At 36.4% G+C, this 13,097-nt stretch overlaps 2 protein-coding genes across 4 annotated transcripts; both read left to right on the top strand.

Moving 5' to 3' along the window:
- LOC18612439 (heat shock protein 90-6, mitochondrial) lies at positions 839–6,464 on the top strand. Its single transcript, XM_007049238.2, has 20 exons — positions 839–1,126; positions 1,468–1,662; positions 1,750–1,823; positions 2,205–2,330; positions 2,410–2,503; positions 2,586–2,669; positions 2,761–2,904; positions 2,993–3,106; positions 3,192–3,251; positions 3,345–3,419; positions 3,504–3,608; positions 3,837–3,977; positions 4,075–4,167; positions 4,282–4,359; positions 4,550–4,804; positions 4,897–4,999; positions 5,177–5,351; positions 5,434–5,539; positions 5,617–5,706; positions 5,970–6,464. The coding sequence occupies exons 1-20, from the start codon at positions 1,016–1,018 to the stop codon at positions 6,135–6,137; spliced, it is 2,391 nt and encodes a 796-aa protein (XP_007049300.2). The 5' UTR covers positions 839–1,015; the 3' UTR covers positions 6,138–6,464.
- LOC18612438 (OBERON-like protein) lies at positions 8,386–12,745 on the top strand. 3 transcript variants are annotated; one of them, XM_018113831.1, is made up of 3 exons: positions 8,386–8,522; positions 9,303–10,478; positions 11,815–12,745. In XM_018113831.1, the coding sequence occupies exons 2-3, from the start codon at positions 9,341–9,343 to the stop codon at positions 12,435–12,437; spliced, it is 1,761 nt and encodes a 586-aa protein (XP_017969320.1). In that variant the 5' UTR covers positions 8,386–8,522; positions 9,303–9,340; the 3' UTR covers positions 12,438–12,745. The 3 variants fall into 3 exon arrangements, with proteins under 3 accessions (XP_017969320.1, XP_007049297.2, XP_007049298.2); XM_007049235.2 differs by having other exon boundaries at positions 8,387–8,522; positions 9,322–10,478; XM_007049236.2 differs by having other exon boundaries at positions 8,387–8,522; positions 9,316–10,478.

The raw sequence follows: 13,097 nt of genomic DNA, 5'->3' as shown, positions 1-13,097 counted from the left end.
AGGATCAATTTATTACTACTGGTTGTAGTTGAAATTAACAAGGTCAGAAAGATTAAGGTAGGAAGTAAGCCGTTGTCATATATATATATATATATATGGTCTCTCGGTGATAAGAACCAGTAGAAAGAGATTGTATTGTATGTTGTCTCTCAAGATATAACAAGCTCAATCACCCATTGTTTTGTACCAATAGAGATTGAGGCACCAACTAAGTCGCTCTCTTGTCACCATGCATGCGCGTCCTCTTGATGATATAACAACTGCTGCAAAGAGCACGCCATCTCCAACACCCACCCATTAACCTGCACAAGTTACAATTAAAAGCTCTACAAGGAATTGATAGGTTCAAAAAATCACTGCAAAATATAACCTTATAATCTTACCAGCTTTAATTATTTCTTAAAAGTATGAAAGCTTACCGAAGGTTTAATGTAATTATATAAGAATATGCACCACTTATTTCTTTTTTTTTTCTTAATTTTTGATTCATTGAATCTTTGAAACCTCTTCAATATCTTTACTTAACAAAATAATTACTAAAATTAATTTATAATATAAAAAATAAGGCAATAAAATGCTACTTAATAGTTACATTAAAGACAAAAAAATAAAAAAAAAAAGTAGTGAATTCTGTTTTTGTTGGGAAATATTGTGAATTCATTCTGAAGGCCGTGGCATGGTTTGCAGCCCACATCCTCTTGGGCCACTCCATTATCTTGACAGAAAAATTATTAGGAAAGAGATCTGATGACGTGGCATAACTAGAGCCATTACGATTTGTTACACAGCCTCCAGCCTACACCGCATGTACCAAATCCCCACCTTCACGTTTCTAGATGACGAAAATACGCAAAAAAAAAGCTTTTAAATTATCTCCAGAAGCTTCCCAAAACCCATCTCTCCGAGCGAAACCCTACTAAAACCCTCAACGTCTCCCCTTCTCCCACCCAACTCACTGAGTCATCTGCCTCAACTCACCAGAACCTTGCTCGCTTGTTTTCTCTGACTCCGAATCATGCACCGCCTCTCCAGGCGCTCGGTCTCCGCCGCCCTCCGCGCCCCCGCCACTCATTACCGAAACGCTGCGGTGGCTCTAATCTCCTCCTCCACTCCCGTCCCTGATTCGGTACTCTTTGTCATTTTCTACAGTATTAAATCTTCATTTGGATAGGAAACAAGCTGTTCCTTTGATTGAAATGAATGAAATGCCTTTTTTTTAATGAAAAAAACATTTTCCGTTTCTTTTTGTTCTTTATTTTTGTGAGTGATGATTGATTGGAACTAACGGAAAAGTTCCATTTCCAATTTATATTCTTTTTTATTATCTACATTTTCTTTCTTGATAACAATTAATGAAAAGGATTTCTGAAATTATGTCCATTTCTGTAATTTTTTGGATGGGTATTTCATTCTAATATGAACTACGTTTTATTATATTTTTTAAATGTTTTATTGGACTATGACCAGGCAGTGGGGAGTGATAACAACACCAGGTGGTACTCAGCAATAACTGGAGGGAAGTGTGACACGGCCAGATACTCAAATCAACTGAACTTGAAAAGTGGTTTGTTTTTGGGCAGCCGATATGAGTCAACTGCAGCAGCATCTGATTCCGCAAATCAGCCTCCACCTCCAGCTGAGAAATATGAGTATCAAGCCGAGGTACGTTGTGTCAGGGACTTCTATAAATTCTTATTTAGAGTTTTGATGGGTTTTTAGTGATGCTACTGTTTCATACATGGCTGGCAGGTTAGTCGTCTCATGGATCTTATTGTCAACAGCTTGTACAGCAACAAGGAGGTGTTTCTTCGGGAGCTTATCAGGCATGTTCTGGGAAGTCATTTGTCCATCCTTGGATATATTAAATTACCATGGTTTTTATAGTAACAATCAGCAACTCAAACATATGACATATTTTGAGTAAGACCATGGAGGAACAAATTGACATTTGACTCTAAAGATTAGAATTAGATTAGTATTCTGTGTTATCTGTAGTAGATAGGCCAATTTGTGCATTTTTTTAGTCTTTTAACAATCTTTGCTTCCAATAACTCTTAGTTAATAAAGAGTTGTTTTTTCAATAATTGAACTTTAAGCTAAAAATCAAGGATCAGCTTTCTATAATTATGTGTCTGATTCTATCAAAATGATGCTTGATATCCTCAAATCTAATTCTTTTTTAAATTGTGAATTTGTTTACACAGCAATGCAAGCGATGCCTTAGACAAGCTACGGTATCTAAGTGTTACAGAGCCTCAGCTTTTAAAGGATGCTGTTGATCTTAACATCCGTATCCAAACAGACAAAGATAATGGGAGAATAACTATTATGTAAGTTTATGATCTTTAAGGAGCTTTGGTTGATGATTTGATTTTAGCAATGCTTGTAATACTACTTTGTTTTCTACAGTGACTCTGGCATTGGTATGACTCGACAAGAACTTGTAGATTGCCTGGGAACTATTGCACAGAGTGGAACTGCAAAGTTCTTAAAAGCCGTGAAGGTCTAATAAATAAGTTAACGTTTTATCTCCTGATTTTAGTTTTACTTGTTAATGGGCTTCAAGAAAATGTTTAATTTTGCAGGAAAGCAAGGATGCTGGTACCGATAACAATTTGATCGGTCAGTTTGGTGTTGGCTTTTATTCAGCATTTCTTGTTTCTGATAAGGTATATTGTTAACTTATTATACTTATCGTCTTAGATGTGAGTTCAGAAGTTCTCCTGTGCCAGTTGCTAATGTAGTTGATTGTATTTGTAGGTTGTTGTCTCAACAAAGAGTCCAAAATCTGATAAGCAATATGTTTGGGAAGGAGAGGCAAATGCTAGCTCTTATACTATTCGGGAGGAGACAGACCCAGGGAGTCTCATTCCTAGAGGAACACGTCTTACATTGTATCTTAAGGTCTCTTAAGTAACAAACAATAGTTTAGTATCTTTATCCCTTATAAATCTTGAACTTAGTTTGTTTCTTGTTCTATGTGTGCTTTCAGCGTGATGACAAAGGTTTTGCACATCCAGAACGGATTCAAAAGCTTGTGAAGAACTATTCACAGTTTGTTTCGTTCCCAATCTATACTTGGCAGGAGAAGGGAATCACTAAAGAGGTGCTGTCAATATTTGCATTTTTCTTGATGACGTCAATCAACTAGTCTTTGGGATAACTAATCTGTTATGTTTGGCTTTTCACAGGTTGAAGTTGATGAGGACCCAGTTGAAGCCAAAGAGGATGGTCAAGATGAAAATACTGAAGTGGTTACCTTGTTTTATTATACTTTTCTGTGACATCATCTATAGGCTGGTTTGTAACATGCATGTGATTGTTGTATAACTTTGATGTAACAGAAGAAGAAGAAAACTAAAAAAGTTGTTGAGAGGTTTTGGGATTGGGAGCTTGCAAATGAGACTCAACCAATTTGGGTAAGTTGTAGAATTGGTTAATTTATGTGTTTGCACCTATAAAATGTTTCATATATTTCATTATGGTTAAATTCATTTTTGCAGCTTCGCAACCCTAAGGAGGTGACAACGGAAGAATACAACGATTTCTACAAGAAAACTTTTAATGAATACTCAGATCCACTGGCATCATCACACTTCACGACTGAGGTAGTAACAGGGATTATCATTTAGTAGGAAGCTATTTGCATCAACTATGAAAACTTTCTGCAATAAATTTTGGATAGCAATTGTCTGGAGTCAAGAAATTTGACTACGGCTTTACTGTCCTTTGAAGATAATGTTGCTGAAAAGATGTGCAACTGTAATAGGGCACTTGCAGCACTCATCTAAAGCGTTTCTTATTTCACTTTGTAAGTTTAAACATTGCTTTTGCAGGGTGAGGTGGAGTTTCGTTCTGTACTTTACGTTCCAGCTGTTGCTCCGATGGGAAAGGATGACATAATCAATCCCAAGACAAAGAATATAAGACTCTATGTTAAGAGGGTCTTCATTTCAGATGATTTTGATGGAGAATTGGTAATCAAATGTCTTTCCTTGATATGCATGAGAGGAATGTACTTGGTTGAAATGAAATCTGACTTGCGTATGCTTTTTTGTGTTCTCTGTTCAATAGTTCCCTCGATATCTAAGCTTTGTGAAGGGTGTTGTAGACTCAAATGACCTTCCGCTCAATGTTTCCCGTGAAATTCTTCAAGAAAGTCGCATTGTATGTCTTGATAGTGCTTTCTTTTTCTTTTTTTCCAAAAGTCTTATTAGTTATTGAAAAAGAAACTTTTTTTGTCAAAATTCTTCTAACTATAACCTTTTGCTGTTCTTGAAGGTACGAATCATGAGGAAACGTTTGGTTCGAAAAGCTTTTGACATGATTCTGGGAATATCCATGAGTGAAAATAGAGGAGTATGCCTGATAAACCTTTCGTCTCTCTTCATCTCTGCATTGTTCTCCGATTTATCTCCTATGTGACTGAGACTTAAACCAAAGCATGGCTTATTGTGGAATTTAATTTTTCATTTTGTGAGCAAATATGAATCAAGCAGCGTCTTATGCCATTATGTTTTTGTGTGCTTAACATCTGCTTGCATTGTAGGATTATGAGACATTTTGGGAGAATTTTGGAAAACATTTGAAGTTGGGATGCATAGAAGATCGTGAAAATCACAAGCGTCTCGCACCATTGCTTAGGTTCTTCTCTTCCCAAAGTGAGGAGGAGATGATTAGCTTAGATGAGTATGTTGAGAACATGAAACCTGAGCAGAAGGATATTTATTATATTGCTGCTGACAGTGTGACTAGTGCTCGGAATGCACCTTTTCTGGAAAGACTTCTTGAGAAGGATCTTGAAGTATACCTCTTTCTTTAAAATAATCAAAATCTATATTGACTATTTTCTTGAGCTTCATTTTACATGAATATTTTTGGGTGCTATCTTCCTAGGTCCTCTATTTGGTTGATCCCATTGATGAGGTTGCCATTCAAAATCTTAAATCATACAAGGAGAAGAATTTTGTAGACATTAGCAAGGAAGACTTGGATTTAGGTTAGTGTGTGAATCTTCTTGATCTCATGAAGTTTGACATTTTATCATTGGGTGTTCACTAAAGTTTTCAATCATCCTTGTACCAGCTTACTCCTGTGAATGACTTGGCTGTTAGAACATTAATTCTCATAATAGTGGTTACATTTTCCCCATATGTTTGTGGTTTGATTTCTATAGGTGATAAGAATGAGGAAAAAGAGAAAGTGGTCAAAGAGGAATTTGGCCAAACTTGTGATTGGATTAAGAAACGGTTGGGTGAAAAAGTTGCCAGTGTTCAAATCTCAAACCGTCTGAGTTCATCACCCTGTGTTTTGGTATCTGGGAAGTTTGGTTGGTCTGCCAACATGGAAAGGTGAATATTCTCTTGTTTAAGTTGCTGTTGTGATTAAGAATTTTCTTTAGCATTAGTTAACACGGAACTGGTTCTTTTGTAGACTGATGAAGGCACAAACAGTTGGTGATACATCTACTTTGGAGTTCATGAAAGGGAGAAAGGTGTTTGAAATCAATCCAGAGCACCCAATTATTAGAGACTTGAATGTATGGTGACGGAACAATAAACTTAATCTTACCCCATGCATTATCTTTTTGATTTTAACTTCTTGCACCGTTTGCAGGCTGCATATAGGAGTAATCCAGATGATGAAGATGCCTTGAGAGCTATAGATCTTTTGCATGATGCAGCACTTGTTTCTAGTGGATATACGGTGAGTTTGGTCACATTTTCTATAGTTTTCTCTGAGTTGCATAGTATGTTGCACTAATTTAGAATATAGCTGTTTCTTTACATCATACAAATTTTATGATAGTTTATTCTATAGGCTGAAGACACCTTGCCTTAGAGCTTTGTAGATGTCAAAGATTTGAAAGTTTCAGTTATTGATTGTTGTAAACAATGTCAGTCGTCTTGTGAATGTGTTAATAGTCCTCAAATGTATTTTTTGCCTAACTTTGATATGTGATTATGCAGCCTGACAATCCAGCTCAACTTGGTGGTAAGATATATGAGATGATGGGAATGGCTCTTTCAGGCAAATGGTCAACACCTGAAGTCCAGCATTCAGGATTGCAACCTCCCCGCACAGAGACATTGGAAGCTGAGGTGGTTGAGCCTGTTCAAGCTGGTGGTCAGAAATGAAAAGTGCATGGTTTTGTTTTTCCTCGCTCCCTCTATATGCATATATCAATATATTCAGTAAAGTTTGCCAGGGCTTCGTTACTAAGTTATGGTGTAGTGCCTAAGGTTTTTTTTTTTTTTTTTCTGTTGGCACAATCTGGTGCTAAGTTGAGCGAATACTTGGTTCATAAGTGCCATTGAGAGTTTGAGTAGATCTGACTTGGACGAAAATGTGAACCTTTATGCTCTCTGGCCCATTCTATAGCCGCTTAGCCTTAGGTTGCTGTTTCATGATTTATGCAAGAAAACTAAATGAGAAATAGATTAACTTGCATTCTTTCTTCTGTCTTTATAGTTTGCTTTTCTTTTTTTTTTTTTGCAAAAAAGGGGATATATGGCAGATCAAGTGGTCCGAGCCTAGTGATTGCTTTATCAAAGCAAATAATTCTTCTGACCAGTGAAGAAGCCCGGTTGCCTTGTAACCAAATGAAATCTAGAGTGCAAAAAAGGTGTGGTTTAGTTGAAGAATCTCAGCTGATCCGGAGTGTAACCCATTGGCTAAAATTGATATAAGCCGTTTTCGAACTCCTCCACCAAGTCCACTTCAACCACGAGACTAGACTTCCGCTGGAAACACTAAACCTCCTCGGTATGCCTAGGACTTCTGTTCCAAAGGATTTGCCTGAGCTTGGCAGTACCTCCACCTGTAGAGCCGTTTCTTGTTTCAGGGATGTTAGAAATATCTAATTATGAGTTTGAAACAGGTGGAGCAGGCAGGGTATTACCCAATGGTGCGCCTGCATTCTTGTCAAGATTTCCAGAATCAATATGTAATTTTCATGTATTGCGCTTGGTCCAAATAGCCTAAACACCCCAGAGATATACTGAACATGCACTCACACTAAACTAAGTTTATTACTTCTTTCTTGCTTTCTTCCCTTTATCCATCAACTTACTAACTGTAAAATATTTTGCCTCCAATACCATTATTCGAGGATAGATTGGTCCCTCAGTAAGTCCAAGTGTTTATTGACCAACTGAATACATCATTTCTTATAAAATCTGTCAATTATTTTGACAAAATTCAAATGAATATTTATTCTCTTGTTAAGTATATATACTTTTCTCTTCCGGCTGTTAGCAGGAGGCTTTCTGATGTACTAGGCTTGTTGTCATCTGGACAACCTACTTGCCCACGGGTATTAATCACATAATCATTTATAGAGAAGCAAAGGAGGTCTGGGCGTGTGGATCGGGCATGCAACTTCGTCTCCACACCCCACGTTGATCACTTTAGGAATGACCCAAAACTGTTTACAAGTCAGCTCAGCCTGTTTTTGGAGGACTGCGTGCTTACTTGTTGTAAACATTCTTGATTAAGTACATTGAAGCACTGACCATATCCAAATTTCTTGTTGGTAGTCCCCAAAGGGAAAAACCCATAGTTATATACTCACAAAGCATGTAGTGAACAATAGTTCATGTTTTTTTTTAAAAAATATTTATATTTTTATTTTGAGCTAAATAGGTCTTATAATTAATGGTTGATTAATAATTATTAAGTAAAACATTATTTATCATTTTATGTCATGTAGTGTTTATGTAACATGTTGATATTTTATAGTTAATAATGATATGACATGTTTATATGACGTAATGACATAATTACGTAATATTTTTTATCTTTCACATCAATATCACGTGAGCATAAAATAACAAATGACGTTTGGATTAACGTCACGTTATCAACCGTTAGTTAAAAGAATTTATTTGATCCAAGATATAAGTGAAGAAGACTTGACTGAAAGCAATAAAAGAATAAAAATTTATTTAATTTTTTTAAATAATTTATAATTTTTTTTAAAGTAGAAAGAATTAGAGAACAATTAAACACATCATAGGGATAGTTTATCTACAATATAATATTTATTTGATTACAACTTCATGGTTCTGGTTCATACATCAATCAACTCTTAACTCGCACTACAATTTTATTAATTAACAACAATATTAATAAAAAAAATGTTGACGGATATATATAATTACTGCATTATTCCTGATGAGAAAATAAATACATTGAATAACAACTTAAGAAATGGTCATAGACATAATTACACAAGCTGTATCTTAGTTGTTTTATTTTTATTTTCATGTTGACCCACTCAATTCATCTACTAAAAGAAATTTTATTTCATTATTAAAGTAGGCCCCCAAAACCTCTAAAAACTACATCTTTATCCCACGTCGGCATCATCGTTGCATATTCAGGAAACAAACGTGAGCCTTTGGATCAAAAAAGGCTATAAATCAAATGTCCCCATTTTCTTGAGCGACTCTCCGACTCGGGTCAATCTCTCCTTCTCCAGTCTCCGCCGATCGGACTCTACGACTCGATCCTCGTTAAAGGTATAACCTTTCCTTCAATTCTACTCTTTTAATTTTAGGGTTTTGTTTCATGATTTTAGTTTCATATGAGTTTCGAGTTTGTTTGATTAGTGAAATGCGCTGGTTTTTAGTTTTTGGTTTCTGGATTAGGTAAACATTTCCTAGTTGGTTGAATTTGGAATTGGGTTTTTTGCTAGGTTTTGACTTAGATTAGGGTTTTGACGCATCGATATCACATAGTTGACTGTACGGGATCAGAAGAACTTATGTTTGAAACGGATTTGTTTAGGATTTTTTTTGGGTTATTTTGTAAGATAGGTTTTTCTTTTTTTTTCTTTTTTTTCTTTTGAAAGGAACGAATTTGGGGTGGTTTTGAAAAGCCTTGAGTGTTTGGATGTTGACATCAATTTTGAATTTTGGATTAAACTCTTTGGTCAATTTAGTTGGGGTCACGAAGTAGATATGAACAAAACCACAATTTTTTCTAAGTATTGAGGATAGAGAATTGGTTATCTGTAATGTGGACTGTTTTAAATGTAATTTTTAGTGCTGAAATATATGATCTTAGTTTTATATGGAACAATTATATTGGAATAGAATTACATGTTAATCAGGTCTTTATTTTAAATCAATCATGATTTTGTTTTTTATTATTTGCTTTTGCTTTTGCTTTAAAACAACTTTTGAAGAAGTAAAGAAGCATATAGCGAAAATCAAGCAGCAATCAATCGGGAGCCTTAGTAGAAAGACACTTAAATTTATATTATTATGATACTAAGTCGTGCTTAGATAATGACTCAGAAGTTGCTCTTAGTTACAGAGTAATCAAGATTTTATCTATGGGAACATCATCTGGTTCTAATATTAACCACCAGCATTCGTCGAAGATGTTGCCCCCACGTCAACAACCACGACCAGGGAGCTTACAAACTTCGTTGTCCTTAGTATCCTCAGATCCTCGCTTATCACCCGATGCCCAAGAACCCAGATCAAACTCAGATAACATTCATGAGTCTCCTACCGAGAGTGCCAGCTCACGAGAGACTTGGCCTACTGCTGATGCTGTCACAGCCAAGAAAATGGAAAATGGGAAAACTGAAAATGATTGCCCTGAGCAGTCTGTCATTCGCCGTGTTTCTAGTGCTGATAAGATAACACTTCGAGACATTGCAAGAGAAAGAGTTGATGTTATCTCTGAAAAGATGCAGCACCTACCTGATGAGTTTCTAGATGAGCTAAAGAATCAACTCAGGGCTATCCTGGAGGGCAATGGTGGTTCACAAAACAGGGAGGAGTTTTTGATTTTGCAGAAGTTTGTTCAAAGTAGATCTGATTTAACAGCTAAGACATTGATTAGAGCACACCGGGCACAACTGGAAATCCTTGTTGCAATAAATATGGGAATTCAGGCATTCTTGCATCCAAACATCAGTTTGTCCCAAACTTCTCTCATTGAGGTTTTTGTGTACAAAAGATGCAGAAATATAGCATGCCAAAACCAGCTACCTGCAGATGACTGCACCTGTGAAATATGTGCCAATAGGAATGGATTTTGCAATCTTTGTATGTGTGTTATCTGCAACAAGTTCGATTTTGAAGTAAATACCTGCCGCTGGATTGGTTGTGATTTGTGTTCTCATTGGACTCATACTGATTGTGCTATTCGTGATGGGCAAATTTGTATGGGTCCTTCCGTTAAGAGTGGAGCAGGTCCTACTGAAATGCTTTTTCGGTGCCGAGCTTGTAATCGAACATCTGAGCTGTTAGGTTGGGTTAAAGATGTCTTCCAACATTGTGCTCCAGCCTGGGATAGGGAGGCTCTTATGAGAGAACTTGATTTTGTTAGTAGGATTTTTCACGGAAGTGATGACCCCAGAGGGAAGAAACTCTTTTGGAAGTGTGAGGATCTTATAGAAAAAATGAGGGGTGGACAAGCAGAGTCCGCAGCTTGCAGATTGATATTAATATTTTTCCAAGGTACAATGTCTACTAAGTTATTCAATTATCTTGCAAAATATTGTTTGAAACTTATTTGTTATTCGGTGAAAAATGTATGGGGAATGAAAAATACAACTCAGTCTTGCATGTACTTTTCTTCTATGTTCCATGGCATTTGATGAACATGAGAATTAATTTCATACTGCATCTGAAAGGAGTAGGGAAGAACCAGTTAGTTGCCATAAAAATTATCATTTGTTCATCAACCTTTTGATGATCCTGCTTTCCCACAGTTGAGCATCTCATACATTATTCATGCCATCCGGCTTTGATTAAAACCCTAATTTGGACTGATGCCTTTTGTTTGGACTTTAAATTTTTTTGGACATGAAAATTATTTGAAATGGCTGAAATGCAAGTTGGTTTTATCATTTGAGTTACATGATAATCATGATAAATATTACTTATTTGGTGCATGTGATTTTTCTATTTTTAATACTGGCTTATCAGTTTTAAATTTTTTGGTCCATCACATATGCTATAGTCTAGCTGAAATTCTGTGTGCTTTTTTTGAGAAATTTGCACTTCTCATCATGATTCTGATAAACGCAAGCCTCTGCTCTGTTTTTGGTTGGGATCTCCTTTTAATTTCGTGATTGATGTAGGATAGCAAGGGAGGGTTGTATAAAAAGTTTTTATATTGTGAGCTAAATGTTGTGATTTTACGACTTAGTTGGATTAGAAAAGATAATAGAGTTTGAGGGTTTCTGTAGGATGGAAAAGATTCAATCCTGACAGCTGCAAGCAAACAGAAAGGGAAAAAAACCTGCCCATTGCTCTGGTTGTGAACAGTCCCTGTCGACAGTAACTTGGGGTTGGGTTGAAATGTGATGTTTATTTTGTTGTGGGTTAGGTTGGACTATGTGGAAATCAGGTCAAGAGTTTCAGATAAACGATTTTAAAGTCTCAAAGGCTTCAGCACCTAGAATTAATTCATGCAATTATAAGGAGAGTATAATAGCACCTGAAATTCTCATAAATATTTTCTATGTTAATCAGGAGAAGTTGCTATTCCTGTACTAAAGCTTCTCCCACTAGTTGAAGGACTTGGACTCCACATCAGAAAGTCCAAAGAGCAAATTTCTGACAATTGTTAGACTTGGAATAAAAGAAGACTCAAAATCTGCAATTTTCAGTAAATCTAGAAATTAACAGGAGTCTTAAATCAGTATGATATTAAAGAAAGATCATAAGCTTCAGATATTCATGACATGTGATTCCGGCTTTGACTCTTTTTGTCTGAATCAAGAATGTCATGTTGCGTGAAAGTTCTCTTTTCGTTTTCTTAAAGCTTTTTATTTTTTTTTTGGTATAGAGCTTGATATGGATTCTCCAACAAGCTTGGAAAATGGTGAAGCTGGGCGGTTGATAGCACCACAAGAGGCATGCAATCGAATTGCAGATGTAGTGCAGGAGGCCATGAGGAAGATGGAAATGGTGGCTGATGAGAAGATGAGGATGTTCAAGAAAGCTCGCTTGTCTCTTGATGCTTGTGACCGTGAGCTTGAGGACAAGGCCAAGGAAGTAGCAGAACTGAAGCTGGAGAGACAAAAAAAGAAGCTGCAGATAGAAGAGCTGGAGAGAATCGTAAGGCTTAAACAGGCAGAGGCTGATATGTTCCAGCTTAAGGCCAATGAGGCGAAACGAGAGGCTGAGAGGCTTCAAAGAATTGCTCTTGCAAAGTCAGATAAATCAGAGGAAGAGTACGCTAGCTGTTACCTGAAACTTCGTTTGAGTGAGGCAGAAGCTGAGAAGCAGTTTTTGTTTGAAAAGATAAAGCTGCAGGAGAGCTCACGTGCATCGCAGAGCAGTAGTGGAGGTGATCCTTCACAGGTGTTGATGTATTCCAAAATCCATGATCTGCTCCACGGATACAATATACCCTCTAAGACAGAGTCCCAGCCAAATGAGCGCCACAGTTTTAGAACAAATCCCTAATGAATTCTGAATAGTATGTTATTCATTGAAGCAAGCTATGTGACTTACAAATGTGTTGCTTTGTTGGGAAACTAGAGTGTAAGATTTGCTATTTCATTTGATCTATGAACCTTCAATCAACGTCATTTAGTTTGTTATCCTATAAAAGTAATTACTAGTTGTAAAGTTGGCTTCTTTTTTGTTTTTTCCTTCTAGTTTTTGTAATATATCGGGGTGAGTATCATCCCGTCTTGTTCTTATGTATGAAATTACTCTTCTATGGCTTTATCTGCAGCGGTAATGCTCCAGCTTCGTGTATTTGCAAATCATGTTAATGTGTTTTGACAGGAATTTTATTCTGTGACTAACTGCACCATGCAACACTTACATAACATTTCTCATGTCTTAATATTGTTCAGTAGAATATATTGGAGGGCTAGATATATGGCAGTTTCAACAATTCAAGAATGAATTTATTTTACCTAATGCATGCTGCTCTATTTATTTCTTTTCTTATTGAAATAGTTGTTTATACCTGGCTTTCCTGCATGATAATGACATTTCCATGAGCATTAATTTCTCGGCACTGTGCTTTTGGATTGGTTAAGTGCAGATATGGAGTTAATTTTGCCTTTGTCATTTGCTTTCAGAGAACTCCTGAGCTCTTGTGCAGGGAGATTG

This window comes from Theobroma cacao, chromosome 1 (genome assembly GCF_000208745.1).
Source record: "Theobroma cacao cultivar B97-61/B2 chromosome 1, Criollo_cocoa_genome_V2, whole genome shotgun sequence".
Classification (NCBI taxonomy): domain Eukaryota; kingdom Viridiplantae; phylum Streptophyta; class Magnoliopsida; order Malvales; family Malvaceae; genus Theobroma; species Theobroma cacao.
Note: the sequence above shows the minus strand (reverse complement) of the source record. Positions and strands in the feature narration are given on the sequence as shown.

Excerpts from the sequence above, each read along its gene's own strand:
- LOC18612439 (XM_007049238.2), top strand. The coding sequence starts at position 1,016 with ATGCACCGCCTCTCCAGGCGCTCGGTCTCCGCCGCCCTCCGCGCCCCC. Across the intron at positions 2,905-2,992 it reads GTCTTACATTGTATCTTAAG|CGTGATGACAAAGGTTTTGC; the intron begins GTCTCTTAAGTA and ends GTGTGCTTTCAG. Across the intron at positions 5,707-5,969 it reads TTGTTTCTAGTGGATATACG|CCTGACAATCCAGCTCAACT; the intron begins GTGAGTTTGGTC and ends GTGATTATGCAG.
- LOC18612438 (XM_018113831.1), top strand. The coding sequence starts at position 9,341 with ATGGGAACATCATCTGGTTCTAATATTAACCACCAGCATTCGTCGAAG. Across the intron at positions 10,479-11,814 it reads GATATTAATATTTTTCCAAG|AGCTTGATATGGATTCTCCA; the intron begins GTACAATGTCTA and ends TTTTTGGTATAG.